This window comes from Archocentrus centrarchus, chromosome 3 (genome assembly GCF_007364275.1).
Source record: "Archocentrus centrarchus isolate MPI-CPG fArcCen1 chromosome 3, fArcCen1, whole genome shotgun sequence".
In the NCBI taxonomy this organism is placed as follows: Eukaryota; Metazoa; Chordata; class Actinopteri; order Cichliformes; family Cichlidae; genus Archocentrus; species Archocentrus centrarchus.
Genome location: NC_044348.1, coordinates 27,505,208 through 27,521,230, shown reverse-complemented (window position 1 = coordinate 27,521,230; position 16,023 = coordinate 27,505,208). Strand labels below are relative to the sequence as shown.

The following is a 16,023-nucleotide window of genomic DNA, read 5'->3' as shown; positions in this document are numbered from 1 at the left end:
TCTCCTTGTGTACTTTAATTAGAGTCATCTTGTCCTGTCCCTTATCCTGATTTTAAGGATGTAGGCATCCATGTATCTCATTTCGGCTTCACTTTGTCAAAAATGAAATAGTAGCCATAACTCAATGGCAACAGGCTCTCCAACATAATGTGCTGTTTTCCCACCTTGCATGCAGATTGGTCTAAAATGCTATTTGAGAAATATGAACGCGGATTAAAAGCAGGTAATTTACCCCAATAAAATACAAAAAAATGCATTTAAGTGTTTTTTGTCTTTTTTGATGTCAGTCACAGCAAAATATGCAAAGCTCCATGCAGAGTTAACTGAAGCAAAGACACAACTTTTTTGCTGTCCTGATTGAGCGGCACATCTGTGGTTTTAATTGTAGAGTTGAGTAATTGCAAAATCAAAGCGCTGAGTGCTCGTACCACAAGCAATTGGTTCTCAGATCACCAAAATGTTTAATTATGGTAATATACAGTATCCATCATCGTGCCCCAAACAAGTGGGTGGCTGACCTCAATTTTATTTAATTACTTCTCTCTCAGTGCATCTATTTATTTTGGCAGCTCTCAAGGACAGAGTCAAACAAGCATCTACTTCACTAAAAGAATAGAGTCCTCATTTTAGGGTCTTGCTCAAAGACACTTCAAAACCAGTGGCTGGTGCCAAATCTCTGACCTTTCGGTATCAGGACAGTCTCCCCAAGCGCCAAATCACCCTTCACCTGACATTTAACATGGTGAGTAAGAGAGTAGAGGGGGTCAGAGGAAACACAACCAGCTGGAAGGAGCATAACAAAAATGGCAAGCTGTCTAATACATATCTCACGTCCTCATCATGGCCTCATCATGGTCTATCCTAAGTGTGTTTGAATTTACACAGATAATGTGAGCGCAATAAAACCATACAACTTTGAGAAGTCCACCCAATAATAATGTTTACACACCAGTATCATATAGTATCATTAGTGTACATGAATGTAGTTTGGTTTAAAAAGCTATAAAAGCCAGTCTTACTTGTCACTTAAGAGCCTCCACGTAGCCATAAATCAAAGCTACTTGGCCAATAACAAACTGAAGGGCACTAAAACCAGCGAGAAAACTGCAGGCCTACAACTGAGTGCTTACTCTGACTTCCTTTATTCATGTTTGCTGTCATTTGAGTAGGAATAAAATATGATCATTTCAAAAACAGTCCATGACTTGCATTCACTTTAAATAAAATAAAAACCCTATTTTTAATATAATGTATAAAGAAAGGAGAAAAATAATCATTTAGAGCTTTTTGTAAATGAAGACCTCATCATGAACTTTTAGTAATGGTAAATGTCAGCTCATATTTTCTCCAAAATAGCAGAAGAAACCACCAAAAAGAATAAATATATCAAACTGAATAGACTATATTATATAGGAAAATTTTAATCCTAATTGGAATTGGGTTGTGTCATGTGATGGGTTGTTCTATAACAAATGTATCTATAGGCCTCCATAGTAATTCATACTCTAAAACTAATGAATATTTCTTTTATTGTGATATGACACTCAAAAAAAAAAAAATCTGAATTAATCTATGCACATAGTTAATGCTATTAAATATATATAAACAAAAAGTTAATGTTGTGGACTTTGTAAAATGTAATCTTTAATGTGAAAGAGTAGGATGGGAGATGGGGTTGTGCAAAACTTAACAAAAAAAAAGGGGGGGGGGGGGGGTCTGAATTGACGAATGCCCCAATAAATGAGACACACCATGAAAAACATCTGGGCCTATTCAGGTTGTCGACAATAACATCATGTTTTACTGTGAACTTTTTTTTTTTTTTTTTTTGAGATGAGCAAGTGTGATGCGTCTAAATTTACCTGAAATCACTGTAGGGGTGAATTATCCAAAATCCGGCGGATTTAACCCGCTCTTGTTCCCGTTCAACTGCCTTCTCACTTCCAAACATCCTCAGGGAGAACTTGTTGACCCCTGGTTGAAGCATTGCTCCTAACTGTCTGTGTATGAACCCAGCCTGATATAATCTCTCGTCGTCCGGCAGAATTTGATCAATGCCATCCAACTTTATAAACCCTGACTGCTGGTCTGGAGAATCAGTTTGGGCACCACCGCCAGCGCCAGTGCTGGCCTCCTGCGCACCTTGATCCGGCTGCCCGTCACCGATGGCTCCAGGGGGGCTCTCTTCGCTTGGGGTGACATCCCCTTCAGTGATGAGGCGTCTTTCCTCCGCCGAGTCCGAGTCGTGCACATGTCGACTTGTGATGGACGAGAGGCTGCCTCGAAATCTCCGACAATCTCCATTTGAGCTGGTCTTCATCGGTCTCCCTATGTCCGTCTCCATGATCACAGACTCCCCACTTCTGGTCTCGCCGATGCCTTTACAGCTTCCTCCAGAGGTCGGCGACGGTGACGGTAGAGGCTTCATCCTAATGCTCTTCCTCCGGGTGTCCTTGTCTGCGTCTTCTCCTTCACCCATTATAGATGCTTTCTGTCCAATGTGCTGTGGCAAACTGTAGAGCCTTTTACGCATGGAGGAGTGCAACCTGTCCATTATGACATTGAGACACAGTGGGAAAAATTAAATAAATCCAGACTGTTAGCCTGTATTGTACTGGTTATTGCCACCAGCCCCGCGCTCCCTATCTGTTTGTGAGAGCGATCAGTCTGGAGCTAATCTGAATCCCTGAAAGCCTGCTACACATGACACGGACCGCCGTGGCTCTACTGAAACAGATGAGGGATATTCTTTTTCATAATCAGACTACCTGACAGTTTGCATATGTCCTCACGCACACCCTGGGCGGTCCGCATGCCCACTGCGTCCCCGATGTACATCTTTGTGCCGTTCCGACATTGTGCGCAAAAGTGGAAAAACTGCCTGAAAGTCACCTTAGCGTGACATGTGAGACGTGCCGACGGACGGTGATATGGAGACCAGGGAAAGGTCATGCACGACGAAGGATGCTCTTTTCACAAGACGTCTTGCCAGCTGTCATAAAAAAATAAAAACGCAACACAATCGTCCAAAAATACAGTAAAGCATTCCAGGGACCGCTGACATCACTGATCCATAGTCGGGGTGCGTTTTGGTGAATTGTGAATATTCATGATGCTGATCTATTGGGTTGCCATAGGAGCGAGAACTGCAAATAAGCTCAGCCCACCTTGTTTAAAGGGGAAAGCTCTCTCCATTCTTAAAATGCTCTCCCGTTCTTTTAAGTTAAGGCTACAGGTAGCCAGCATGCCCATTGTTAAACCGTGGTGTTGTCTTCTGTTAGGAGAGACCAAGAAGCCTGCTTGCCATTGCTATAATCAGTCTGATCTACTGCGTAATTTGCGCACACTAATACAGATGAAGCTAGAATAGGGTCGTCTATCATTTGGTAAGAAGCTTTTGTATAAAATTATTGGTATGCGAGTGGCTTCTCAAATGGCAATAAACAAATATGAAAGCGCTCTAAGTCAAGATTATTTGTCCAATTATGTATTTATAAAGGAATGCCATGCCCATGTGTTGTTACTGTTCAATGGAAATATTTTCCTGTTTTTCTTTTGTTTCTTTTTTTTTTTTTTTTTGCAGTCTGATTTTTGCAGCTGATAAAGAACAAAAATTAGGCTAAAGGATTGTATCTTGTGAATGAAGCTTTAATTTAATTATTTAATTTCACAAGTGCCTTCACTGTGAATGAAAAAGTAACCTTAATTCTGATTTTGTTTTCATTCATTTATTCACAGTGCCTAAAGCAGAAGTATGACAGTTTCATTAGAAGGATATCTTTCACACTCGTATCTTCCATCTTCAGTACAGCTTTGGGAAAAGTCACATAGTTGATGTAATAGCTGGTGTTCTTAAACAAACCCAGTTACAAATCCTTAGTAAATGTTATTTTATCAATAATCTTTAGTAGATTATCGATAAACATATCTGACTTAATCAGACTTGTTTCACTACTAACAAATTATGTTAGATGGTATCACTTCACCAACATTTACACGGAGAAAGATCAGTGCCAACAGGCTCTGCAGGAAGGTTTTATATATATAAAAACTTTTATCATCAATTCTAGTGGATAACGTAGGACTAATATGGACGTGCTGTTCGAAACATTTAAGAAAAATAGAAGGCAGTTTGCTAATGTAATAGCTACAAGTAAATTTAATTTACAGGACATTTTTACTGTGTTGAATTTGCATAATGTAACTTAGGCTTCTAATCCAAAAAAAAAAAGAATAAAATGAATTGAATCACTGCCACAAATACCTGAACAGCATGTAGTGAAAGCCCTGCCAGTTGACACACATATTCAAAGTAGTGCCTTTCAACAATTCTATTAACAAAACCACTTACTAACTAGTCAATATTTTTAAAGAAATTTAACTTTCAAACATCATCTGTATCAGCACAGAGTCAAAGAGCACAGAGTCAGTTACATATGGTGGAGGGGGAACAATTAAAAACATGTCATTTCATTAATACCTCACCAGGGTTAGATTGTTTAATTGCATAATTCTGAGATTCTATTTTAATACAAGATGATTGTCAGTTATATTGGTCCTATATTAATTACCCGACTTGTTTCAAATATGCAGGAAACACTTTTTCTGACATTTTAGTTTAAGACAAAGAATTAAAAAAGGACTGTGTTTGTAACCACTGTGATACAAAACAACACAAAACAAAAAAAAAGATCTATTTGTATCGTATGTAAGAAATGCTTCCCTCTACACCAGGGGTGACAAACATACATTTGGCCCACTGGGTGGCTTTGCAAACTGTGAAAATTGCAAAGGAGAGCAGACATTATGGACTGAATAGCATCATGAGAGGCTGAATTGGTGATTCCATCTGAGCCATACTGTAGGGCTGAATCAGTTTTACAGCCTCCTGACTGAGGACATCATAGCCTGTCATATTACACCAAAGTAATGCATAAACCATTAAATAAAAGGATTTCCATTAAATTACAGAAAAGTTAATATTTTTTCACTATAGATGATCAATTACTTTCATCTATAGTATTATATTATTTTTTACATTTTTTTTTTGTGAATTAACATAAGAACAAAATTCAGGTTTGCTGTTTCTGTAATTTTACATATTTATTTCTTAAGAGTCCAAGTCCAGTAAGGTATGCTCATGGCTTCTTTGATGTACCACAGCATCACATTAGACTCCCTAAATGTGGTAAAACATGTCAGGCTGTTGGTGAAACTCTTATGCTCAAAATAAGTCAGAACTTACCCTAAACCAAAAGTCACCCTTCAGCTGTCAGATGGCTGAAGGATGATCCATCTGCATCTGCCACCAAAGGCCATCCTTGAACAGAAAGTGGGGTTGCACTCCTACATCCATACAGCACCAACTGCTGTCATGTGTTCCACACTTGCTGGGTCACATGTGGAGACATGAGCCAGCTTCCTGCTGAGGAAGTGATGCTGAACCTTGAATTTGTAATGCACTTATGTCGTGTTTCAAAATAGGTCCTTCCAAAGCTAAATTTTCTTACCACTGCTACTGTATATACTATACTGTAATACAGACATTTCACAAGGGTGTTGGGCAGAGATTTGGGGAAAATGTTTTGGGGTAATTCACCCCAACATTGAGTGCCACATCTTTTTAATCTTACTGTCACCTTTGACCATAAAACAAAGTACCTATGAATCAGTCTCTCTCTCTCTCTGTTGCTGGCTGAATAAGGCGTTCATTTTCGCGCCATCTATTTTCTGTGCCTATCAGGCTCCTCTGCTGGGCTGGACTCTTCCTTAGCAGGTCAGGTGTACATTTGCCAGAAAATATCAAGGGACAGCTTCTCTACTGGAAATGACCACCACTCATACATGGAAATTAAAACGCTATGGGCGCTTCATCCCTGGTTCCAGAGGGACAGGAGTAACACCATGGAAGGTAACTGACCTTCATTTAATTATTGCTGAATAACCGTGCCCTAGCTAGCTAAACTTCCCTAAGCTAACCGAGCTGTATTAGCATTATGCCTGGCATTAACTTTAATCACTGCAGTGTAGTAGCTGAATATGTAGGTGAATTAAAACTCAGTTATTGTTAATTAAAATTTTATTTAGAGCCTACCTGCTAGTTAGTAAATCCATCCCAGTTTGTGACTCATAAAGTGGAGCTTTTCTTTGTCCTTTTAACCCTTGATAAAAACCTGAACAGACTGGAGGGATTTTACCATTTTTACTGGAATCATTTTAAGTAATGTTTTATAATTCGAACAGTGCTGTGAGAAAGTATTTGCTAATTTTCTGAGCTTTTTCTCTTCTTTTTTTGTATATTTGTTACACTTACATGTTTCAAAGTTTCAAAACTTTATTGTCATATATACAGTGCAGAAACATTGTTTCCCAGTACAATGAAATTTTTACTTTGCTGCCCACACTGGATGTCAAAATACCAAAAAATAGATAAAATAGATCAAATTAAGCATGCAATAAAAATAAATATAACTCTGGAAGAATAACAAGCTATGTACATTGTGCATATATCCTATTTGTTTGATGTTTCAGATCATCAACCAGATTTTATTATTAGACAAAGACTGAATAAAAAATAAAATTTTTTAAATGATTTAAATTATTAAGGGAAAAAAATCTATGAAAAAAAAATTGCAGGCCTCACTTGCCTCAGTTAAGGTCAGTGTTCATGATTAAACAATAAGAAAGACACTGGGCAAAAATTACATATGGGTGAGTTCCAAGGTGAAAAAAAAAAATACTGCTGACCAGAAAGAACACAAAGCCAAAAATTTGCCAAAAACCTGTTGATGATCCCAAAGACTTTTGGGAAAATACGTGAATTGGAGACAAATCTAGTCTAAAACTAACACAACATTTTATAAAAAGAACGTCATATAGTGATGGGAATTCCGGAGCCGGCACTTTCGGCTCCCAAATGGCTCCTTAGATTTAAATTTTTAAAAAAGTGTAAAAATTAATTACTAATGTAAAAGCATACATTAGGCCTATATTAAACATTTCTTTATATACTCAACATATAATAGAGTGCTCCAAATACAAATTATAAAACAAAAGATTGGAAATCAAAAAAAAACAAGGGCCTTTGAGGAGGTGATCCTGTTTCTCCTGCCTGATGACCTGCCCTGTTTTGTCCTTCTAATTACACTGAGGGATGAACAATTCGTATACAGTACCTATGTAGGTTGTTTGTGCAGCCTGCTGGATATTAAATTTTAAATTTGCAGTCTACACTCTATCAGAATAATCCTTTAACGCCAGGCGATCGCTGCTGAATCTTGGGTTTCCTGACCTTACAAGGCGCGAACAGCTGATTAAGACGTAGCCTCACCGCAGAGTCACCTTCTTCAGGACCTGGATGACTTGCCCTAATTGATGGAACAACGAATTCTCTCTACTAGAAAATCATCAAGGAGAATCCAGCCATCAGTTTGTGCCCTGAAGCACAGGCACACTTAAATGGACTGGACTTAAATTCAATTAAGATGCTTTGACGACCTTAAACAGGCTGTTCATGCTTAGAAACCCTCCAATTTAGCTGAATTAAAACAATTCTGCAAAGAATAGTGGTACAAAATTCTCCCACAGTGATGTGAAAGACTCATTGTCAGTCATCACAAATGCTTGATTGCAGTTCTTGATGCCAAGGATGGCACCACCAGTTATTACTGTAGGTGTAGGGGGCAATTACTTTTTCACATAGGGCCAGGTAGGTCTGGATAATTTGTTTTCTAGATATAGTCAGTTTTCTTTTATCTTTTTATTTCCTTATAATGGTAAATGTAGTATGACTGTAAATTAGAGCACAGATTCAAACTGTGATGCAAATGTGAGAAAGGCATTATTTGCATACTGCTTTAATTTGGGGCTCTGTACAGAGATTTTTACATAGTCGCCCCTCAAAGACCTATTTTGAGCTTGGAAAAAAATGATTTAGTTTTTGGCTTTCCACTTTATGCCAGGGGGAATTTGTGTTGACTGATAGGACCTTTGTTTGAAGGTTTACTTAGTTCTGCTGTAATTCCCAGCCCTGCTTTAAATTCAGTTTTGGTATTCACATGCACGTGTGATATAAAAACTACTCACATGTGCTTCAAGACATAAAATCAAATCGCCAGAAACAGAGTAAAAATAGAACAGTAGTTTAATCAAAATTGTGGTTAATATCTATGAGTTGCAGCATAAAACAACATTTAAGACTACTGTAGTGGCAGGATGCACTTTGGGTTCTATGTCTTGCAGTTTCATAACATTTCTTACATTCATTTTCTCTAATGTTGTCTCTCTAGCAATATAGAACTATGAGCTTTAACATTAAAACCATATAGTGTTTCTGCAGGGAAATCTGGGGCGTTGACATTCATGTGGATGTTACTTGAACGGCACCACCTACCAAAAGGTTTTTGCAGACCAAGCAGACACCCTCATGGCAATGGACCCTCCTGTTTGACGCTTGGAAGTGTCTGTTGCCACAGTGCAAAAACTGCTCAAGAAGAGCTCAAGGAGCATAACTAATAGGCCGAGGCATTGACCCAGACTCCAGACTCCCCAGATTCTCAATCAAATAGAGCATACAGTTGTAGTCTCTATGTGCTTTCAGCTTTCAGCATGAAGCTGAGGTCACAAACAACTGATGGTAGAGAAAGCGCATTTATCTATTTAATAGTTGCAATAATATAACTCTTTTAAATTTTAAATAATTATATTCCAAGTTGAAACCTTTTTGTTTCTTTATGCTTTTTTTCTTCAACTTTGAAAAATTCTAACATTAATCTTTGTGCCTTTTTTCTTTCATTAACTGCACCAGACTCTAGATGGCAAGCTAGAGCTGTATATTTATTTTGAAGACACATGGGTGGCTGTGAAGCCAGAACATGTCTAAATTATAGGACAACTCAGAAGGATTCATTCAAAATGCTTTAAAATGAGCTAAGGTGCATTTACAACCATCACAATATTATAGCAACTTGTAAGCTGTAAAATTGAGTGTAAGGCAGATTGTGAGCATGGAATTACAAGATTTTATCTGAGTGATTTTATAATAATGATAATGAGTCATTCCAGATACTTATGAGGCATTAGTTAGTGCACTTTTTTAAAGAAAATTTTAAACCATTTTCAGTAAATAATGTCAAGTACACATTGCCTTTTTTTTGGGCAGGTACTTTAAATGTAACAGTACCAAGAACATTACCATCTTTGCTATATTAATGAGCTACATATGCTGTCTTAATCAGTAAAAATAGCAAAATTATAATTCAAAAAAGCATCTTACATCCTTCAGAAATGTATATATGAAGTCATAGCCAGGAAACCTAATAATTTAATATTTTTTCTCTTCACCAGGTTCTTGAGGCAAAGGACAATAAACCTGAAATTGTCCTCACAATTGTGGAATCTGGATACTTGCTGGTTTTGCAGGGACAGGAAAGCTTGGTAAGGAGAGAAGGTGGCTATATTGACTGTTTTGTGTTTTGTTTACATATATTTCCCCATGTACACACAACAGCTGAGGATTAAACATTAGTTCTTGGATCCTGGTATGCTCTATAGTTTGTGGTTGTTGTTAGTGGGATGGGTATTCTTTTAACAAGCATTTTTTATATTTAGTCACTTTCTAATATGATTCACTTTATAATTGGTTGAAATTAAACAATTACATAATCAAATCTGTTTTTTTTTTTTTTAAATAAATGGTTTGAATTGTAACGTGACCCTTCAGGAAACAAATGAAAATAATACCTAGGTTGTGTATGTTCATATGGTGCTTTATACTTTGATCTCTGGAAGATTTCTTATCAAAGATTAAAATATGCTCAATAAGACAAAATGTAGTGTGTTTTTAGACATGAGTCACATGTTGAAATACATTGTAGCTATTCTGCAGCAGTGAATAGGTTTACTGTGGTGTACCTTTTCATGAGATTTATTTTAAAAAATGATTATACTGTTTATTGTTTGCTCTCCTACCCCATACTAATGCAACACTAAATCAGTTATTAGCCATCCACTTTATTAGGTATGCATATTCACCTTGTTAACACAGTCAAACCTTGAAGCAGATGGGCAACAGCAGCAGAAGACCACACCGGGTGCCACTCCTCTCAGCTAAGAACAGGAGGGTACAGTTCATGCAGGACATTAGAAGAACATTCCCTGGTCTGATGAGTCTTGATTTCTGTTTTAAATGTTATCACCAGAATTTGGTATAAACAACATGAAACCATAGATCCATCCTGTCCCAATATCAACAGTTCAGGCTGGTGATGGTGGTGTAATGGTGTGGGGGGTGTTTTTTTGGCACACTTTGGGCTCCTTAGGACCAATTGAGCATTGTGGACATCATCAGCAACAGTACTGACCATGTCCATCCTGTTTCTGACTCCAGTGTACCCATCTTCTGTTGACTGCTTCCAGCAGGATAACATTTACAATGGTCAGATCATCACAAACTGGTTTCTTGAACATGACTGAGTTCACTGTACTCAAAGGGCATCCACAGTCACCAGATCTCAATCAAATAAAGCACCTTTGGGATGTGGTGCAGTGATAGAGTCACATAATGGATGTGCAACTGACAAATTTGCAGCAGCTGTTTGATGCTGTTATTTCAATGTGGACCAAAATCTCTGAGGAACGTTTCCAGCACTTTGTTAAATATAATGTGCCATGAAGAATTAAGGCAGTTCTAAAGACAAAAAAGGGTCCAACCTGGTACTAGCAAGGTGTGCCAAATGAAGTAGCCGGTTAGTGTATGTCACATACTACTACATTGTTGCATTTGTATGATACTAATGAAGAAAAAAAATGAACAATTATCTAAATGTTTACACAAAATAGTATATGTAGTATATATGTAATTTTGAAATAAACCTTTAACATAATAATAATGAGAGAAAAAGTGCAGAATTTCTGAATCTGCTTTCCAGACAAAAGTTTTCAGTTAAGGCCATATGAAATATTCTGTTGAAGAGCTTGACATTTCTGCCCAAATCTGGTGGGATTTGAGTGACTTCTTTTGGATGGATCATACCAAATATCCCTCTGAACGTCTTGGTGCAAATTTAGAATTACCTTAATAATATTCTAATACTATTACAAATACTCTAAGCAAGAACTCAAGGCTTCTTCAACATTTAACACTTCAACATCCCTTGAATACATTTCTATTTTATATGCTTCAACACATTGTAACTCCACAAGTAGGACAGTACCAGTTGCGGCCAGTCAATGGAGGGTTTTTCCTGCATAGAAAACATTTTGACACCACCTGAAGAGGTGCTAGCCAGAGCCAAAGGGTATTCAGCAGCATTTAAGGCATTTACCAGTTTTCTATATTGAGAATTTACTCTGGCATAATAGGCAGTTTTATTCATCAAATGGCCAGAAGTAAAATAACATATATTCCTGTCAAATAATGTAAAATACACTCACTGACTTTAGTATGTGGACCAGTCATGTCTACCTGTACATGTATACTCAACCCCATTGTAAGCTAGGATTAGAAGCCTACAAAACTACAAAAAAAACTGCAGGGACTCTGTTAAATGTTTTTGACATGTAGCTTTTGTCTTGTAACTCGTCTTTTGTTGGCTTGTTTTGGTATGTAAAAATAATACCAGTAGAATATTTGTTGTGACATTTTGACATAAAAAAAAAAAATTACCTCTGCCATACATAGAGCAGAAATTTATTGGACTACACAGTGGCTCATTAATGGTGCTCTGGCAGGAGACATAGCTATCTTGCTGTGGCAGGTTGGCGAGCCAGACAGATAATCAGGTCAAACTGCAGAAAGCTTTCACTGAGGATGATAGACTGGTCTGATATACATTGTTGGTGCACTGAATGCTCAACAAGTTTCAATACAGAAAGCTTGGTCTACAGGTTATGTAAGGTTTGAAGGAAATGTTTTGAATTGTCGTTAAGCATACCTGATATTTGTTTTATTAGACAAGTATTTCTTCAGGTTTTCCTTTAATTTTACAAAGAGTACAGCTGACTGATAAAGACTGTGCTTTATTAAAACTTGGTACCTAAAAATGGCTTTTTAGACTGACTTTGAGTGACTATTTGAGTATCCCACCAAAAAGAAGTTTAGACACAAAACTAATATGCATGTCTTAATAACAGTCACAATATGTATTTTTTTCTGGGAATACATTTTTCATTGCAGTGAAAGACATCTAAAGGTGAATTAATTAACCAAGCATGATATTGCTTGGCATTTGTTTACACGTGATGTAGAATGATGATCTTGTAGTACTATAGAAGTACTTACCCCACTTAGAGTGCAGTTGTTCTAAGTAAAACCTGCCTGATTAACATACATTGTTATTTTAATAAGTTAAATATATTTGTAAAGGGTTTTTAAGTAATTGCTAATAACAGGCTAATGTTTCTTTATAGCTTGTTTACCTGGTTTTGTGAAAAAGCTTAACAGGCGCCTCAGAGCAGAAACTCTGGGGTTATTGAGCAAATAGAGACCCCTGCAGACAGGTTTGGGTAGCATGTTTTATTTTTCAAACAGTTTTATTAAACCATAATGCTCTCTTTTGTACTTTTGAGTTTTCTAGATGAATGAATCAAAATCAACTTTTAAGGGTCTTTCCTATATTCGTGCATATTATCCTTTATATATTAACGTGACCAGTTGATTACACTGTTTTGTGCTTTTGCTGCTAAAGATTTTGGTTTTCTCTTTTCTCAGGATACAATTCCTTTGCTGTGTGGCTCAGATTCTCTTAAAGTGCACCAGAAATCTGATAATCTGAGGTTTCGATTTATTGTGAAAGTAAGTGATGACATGACATGTATTTCAATCCCACAATGAGTAGAATTCATCTTAATGTTCATGGCAATACCTTAACTCCCATGCAAGATCATTACATTCGTGACGCCATAACAAATTTAAAGTGCATACAGACATGGCTGCTTTATTATTTAGTTGCCTGAAAATTACATTTAAGTCTCTTAAATACCCAAGCTTTTTTTTGTTTGTTTGTTTTTAGAGATTGTGTTTTTATTGGTGCAGTTTAGACTGACAGATACAGACTGAGTGTATTTGTGGATTCCTCCAGGGAGAGAGCCGCATGATAAGGATGCAGTTTGATGGACGTAGCATGGCAGAGGCTATAAATGAGTGCTCAAGTGCTGTGGAAAAACTGATGGAGTACATACCTGTCACCACTCAGGATGGCGCCCCACCACAACCTAATCAGCCCCCTGCTGCGGTCCCTGCACCAGCAGTACAGGTTGCCCAGTTTATGTTTCATTAAATACAATTTCAACATCAAAAACAGGACTGGTGCATGTTCATGCATTTAAAAGATTTCACCCACAGAAATCCCCACATAGAGATTAACGTGTGGCTTTACAGTGTCAAAGAGTTTTTTCCTGGTATAGTCTTTATTGGGAAAAGGATCTCAATAGTAACCATTATTTTGTAAATTTAACAAGAATTTCACCATAATGAAAATTGCCATAATTAAAGTTATCATACAGGCATTACTCTGTGCTTTCTATATAGTGGCACCACTATGCTGTAGTCAGCCTCATCAGGATACGAAACCCATATTGTCCTCACTAGATGGTGCTATTGACAATACTGTCTTATTCTTAGAGGTCACACTGCAGCTACAGTATGTGACATAGACTATTAATCATTAGCCAATCACAGTAAAAGATATGGTTTAGAATACAGCATCTCAAACACATTAAGCATATTGGAATGCAGAAAAAACATTAAATAATTTATGAATTCAACAATTTAAAAGGCATGCCCCCCCTAAGCCCCTGATAAAGGTATTTCTTAATAATGCCTTTAACATTGAAATTGCTGATTATGAAAACAAACAAGTATGTACAAAAGCTAAACACAAAAACAAAACAAAAAAAATGCTATGAAAACCTTTCAGCAATTATAAGTTAAATTCTATAAATGACATACTGCAGGGGTGAGATTGTAGTATTGATTCTTTATCATTCATACTCATTATTCTTCATAGACGTAAGCTGGTCAGCGTTTATTTATTTTTAAACTTAAAAACACTCATAGCATACGTTTTAGCAAATTGAATTCTGAGTAAAATTTACATCCAGGCTTCTGGTCTTCACAGCATTAAACATGGAGGACTGGGAAAGGAACGGACTCCACTGTGGGGCTGAATTTGACCTTTAGCAAACAGACAGAGTGAAGGATCTGAGATGAAAGGATTTTGAGGGGTGGAAAACTTTCAATTAGTAATAAGGCCACTGATTGGTCTCTTAACCCTCTTGTGTCGAGCTGTGCATATCAATATTTTTTTCTTTTTTGTCATCGTGTGCCAGCAGACTTGTCAGCAAAAAGCTGTGGGAATTGAACCTGAGGTTGTCCAAGGAACTGTGTCCATCAAGCATCTTACCCAGGTATTGACTGTAAAGTGAGAGGCAGAAAAAGTAACAACTATCAACTATGTAACATGTTAATTGCAATTTTGCGGTAAGCTTAATTTGGAAATGCAACGTTTTTTTTTTTACTGATTGTTGTGTGGGTTTTGATTTAATTATAATAGCTCACACAGGGCTCTTAAGTTTCTTTTTTTGATTTTACTTAAATATTTTCTGGACCTCCCACAGCACTTCTTGGGAGACACTGCTGTGACTCTACCTCGAGTATATCAACACAGTTCTTTTGAACAAGGGGACTTCGAGCATATCCTGCGTGCTTGTCTGCTGGATCCCACCTTTTATGGACTTGTAGAGAAGGTGGAAGGGGAGCTGAGGAAACTGGTTCAAGAGTAAAGAATCTTAACAATAGCTGAAGGCAGAAAGGTCAGGTTTGTGTAGGCAGTGCCTGTTGGTGGAGGAGTGTTTTTTTTGCTTTGGTGCCAGTGTTCTTTGAAATTAGTCGTTATGTTGCATGGCCCAAAGAGGATGATTTGAATATCATTAATTTTTGGTGGTTAAAGGACTTACAAAATGAACAAGAAATCATTTTTACGTTTTTTTATTTAAAAAAAACAAAACAAAAAAACTATTGGTCTCACTTATATGTTTGATCGTGGCTATGTACTCTGGTCCCTCGTTCCCACCTTAATGCAGGTCCATTTCCACCGCACCACACATGGATACATTGTATTGAAAGAGGAGTCATGCAGCTACAGCAGTGAATTTGGCTATGCCAGCTTCCAAGTGATCCCACAATATTAAAGCTTCACTGAGTAAAACAAACTGCCCTCCATATATCTATTTAAGAATACATATTGCATAGGATTATAGCCATGCTATACAGTTAAAGAGAGGAAAAAATAAAAATCATTTAATGAAATCGGGAATTATAAAAAAAATATTTTTTACACCTTTCCTATCATTTGAACACTCATACTTCAACATATACAAGACACCTAAGTTACTCTGGAAAGAAAATAAAAATAATACGTATATTATTTTTGTTAAGATAGTTAAACACACAGTAGTCATTTTCTGTAAGCACTCGCAATTAAATTTAAATACTGCCAGTCATTGAAGTCATTGCTTCAGTCATTGAAGCCCTTGCTTCACAATAAAAGTTCTGTTAAAAGTAGACATCTTGTCACAAATCAAATATACTTAAATGATCATGATATGCTGTACAAATTTTCAAGAATAAAACATTTGACATATTTTATATATATATATATATATATATATATATATATATATATATATATATATATATATATATATATATATGATGACTCCATAAAAAAGGTCATTTTGGATGCAAAAAAGCCACACGAGGGATAACAACAGAAAATGTCTATTCTGAGTATCCTATTGCGTTGTAATTATCTTGCATGCATTGTACATGATATGTAATACAAAAGGGATCACCTCATTTGAGGACATGATAAAATCAATAAAGGAGACATCAACAGCACATTAAAAATGTGTACACCTCTGTGGTGGTTTTAGTCATTATTCTTCATCCTGAAATCTCCACTCAAGACTGAATAAGGCATGCTTAAGACAGCCATTATGTTCTTTTTGTTGCCAGTGTTATGC

At 36.8% G+C, this 16,023-nt stretch overlaps 2 protein-coding genes across 3 annotated transcripts in view; one reads left to right on the top strand and one right to left on the bottom strand.

The window, feature by feature from the left end:
- hcn4 (hyperpolarization activated cyclic nucleotide-gated potassium channel 4) overlaps window positions 1-3,258 on the bottom strand; it is a 74,437-nt gene extending 71,179 nt beyond the window's left edge. Inside the window, exon 1 of the mRNA XM_030726102.1 lies at window positions 1,863-3,258. Coding sequence (XP_030581962.1) covers window positions 1,863-2,554 — 692 coding nt within the window. The 5' untranslated portion in view covers window positions 2,555-3,258. The remainder of the gene's footprint in view (window positions 1-1,862) is intronic.
- Window positions 3,259-5,745: 2,487 nt separating this feature from the next.
- On the top strand, window positions 5,746-15,636 carry rec114 (REC114 meiotic recombination protein). Of its 2 annotated transcripts, none has more exons than XM_030726104.1 (6): window positions 5,746-5,911; window positions 9,346-9,435; window positions 12,710-12,793; window positions 13,080-13,253; window positions 14,332-14,406; window positions 14,617-15,636. In XM_030726104.1, the coding sequence occupies exons 1-6, from the start codon at window positions 5,828-5,830 to the stop codon at window positions 14,779-14,781; spliced, it is 672 nt and encodes a 223-aa protein (XP_030581964.1). In that variant the 5' UTR covers window positions 5,746-5,827; the 3' UTR covers window positions 14,782-15,636. The 2 variants fall into 2 exon arrangements, with proteins under 2 accessions (XP_030581964.1, XP_030581963.1); XM_030726103.1 differs by having other exon boundaries at window positions 14,329-14,406.
- The last annotated feature ends 387 nt before the right edge of the window (window positions 15,637-16,023 follow it).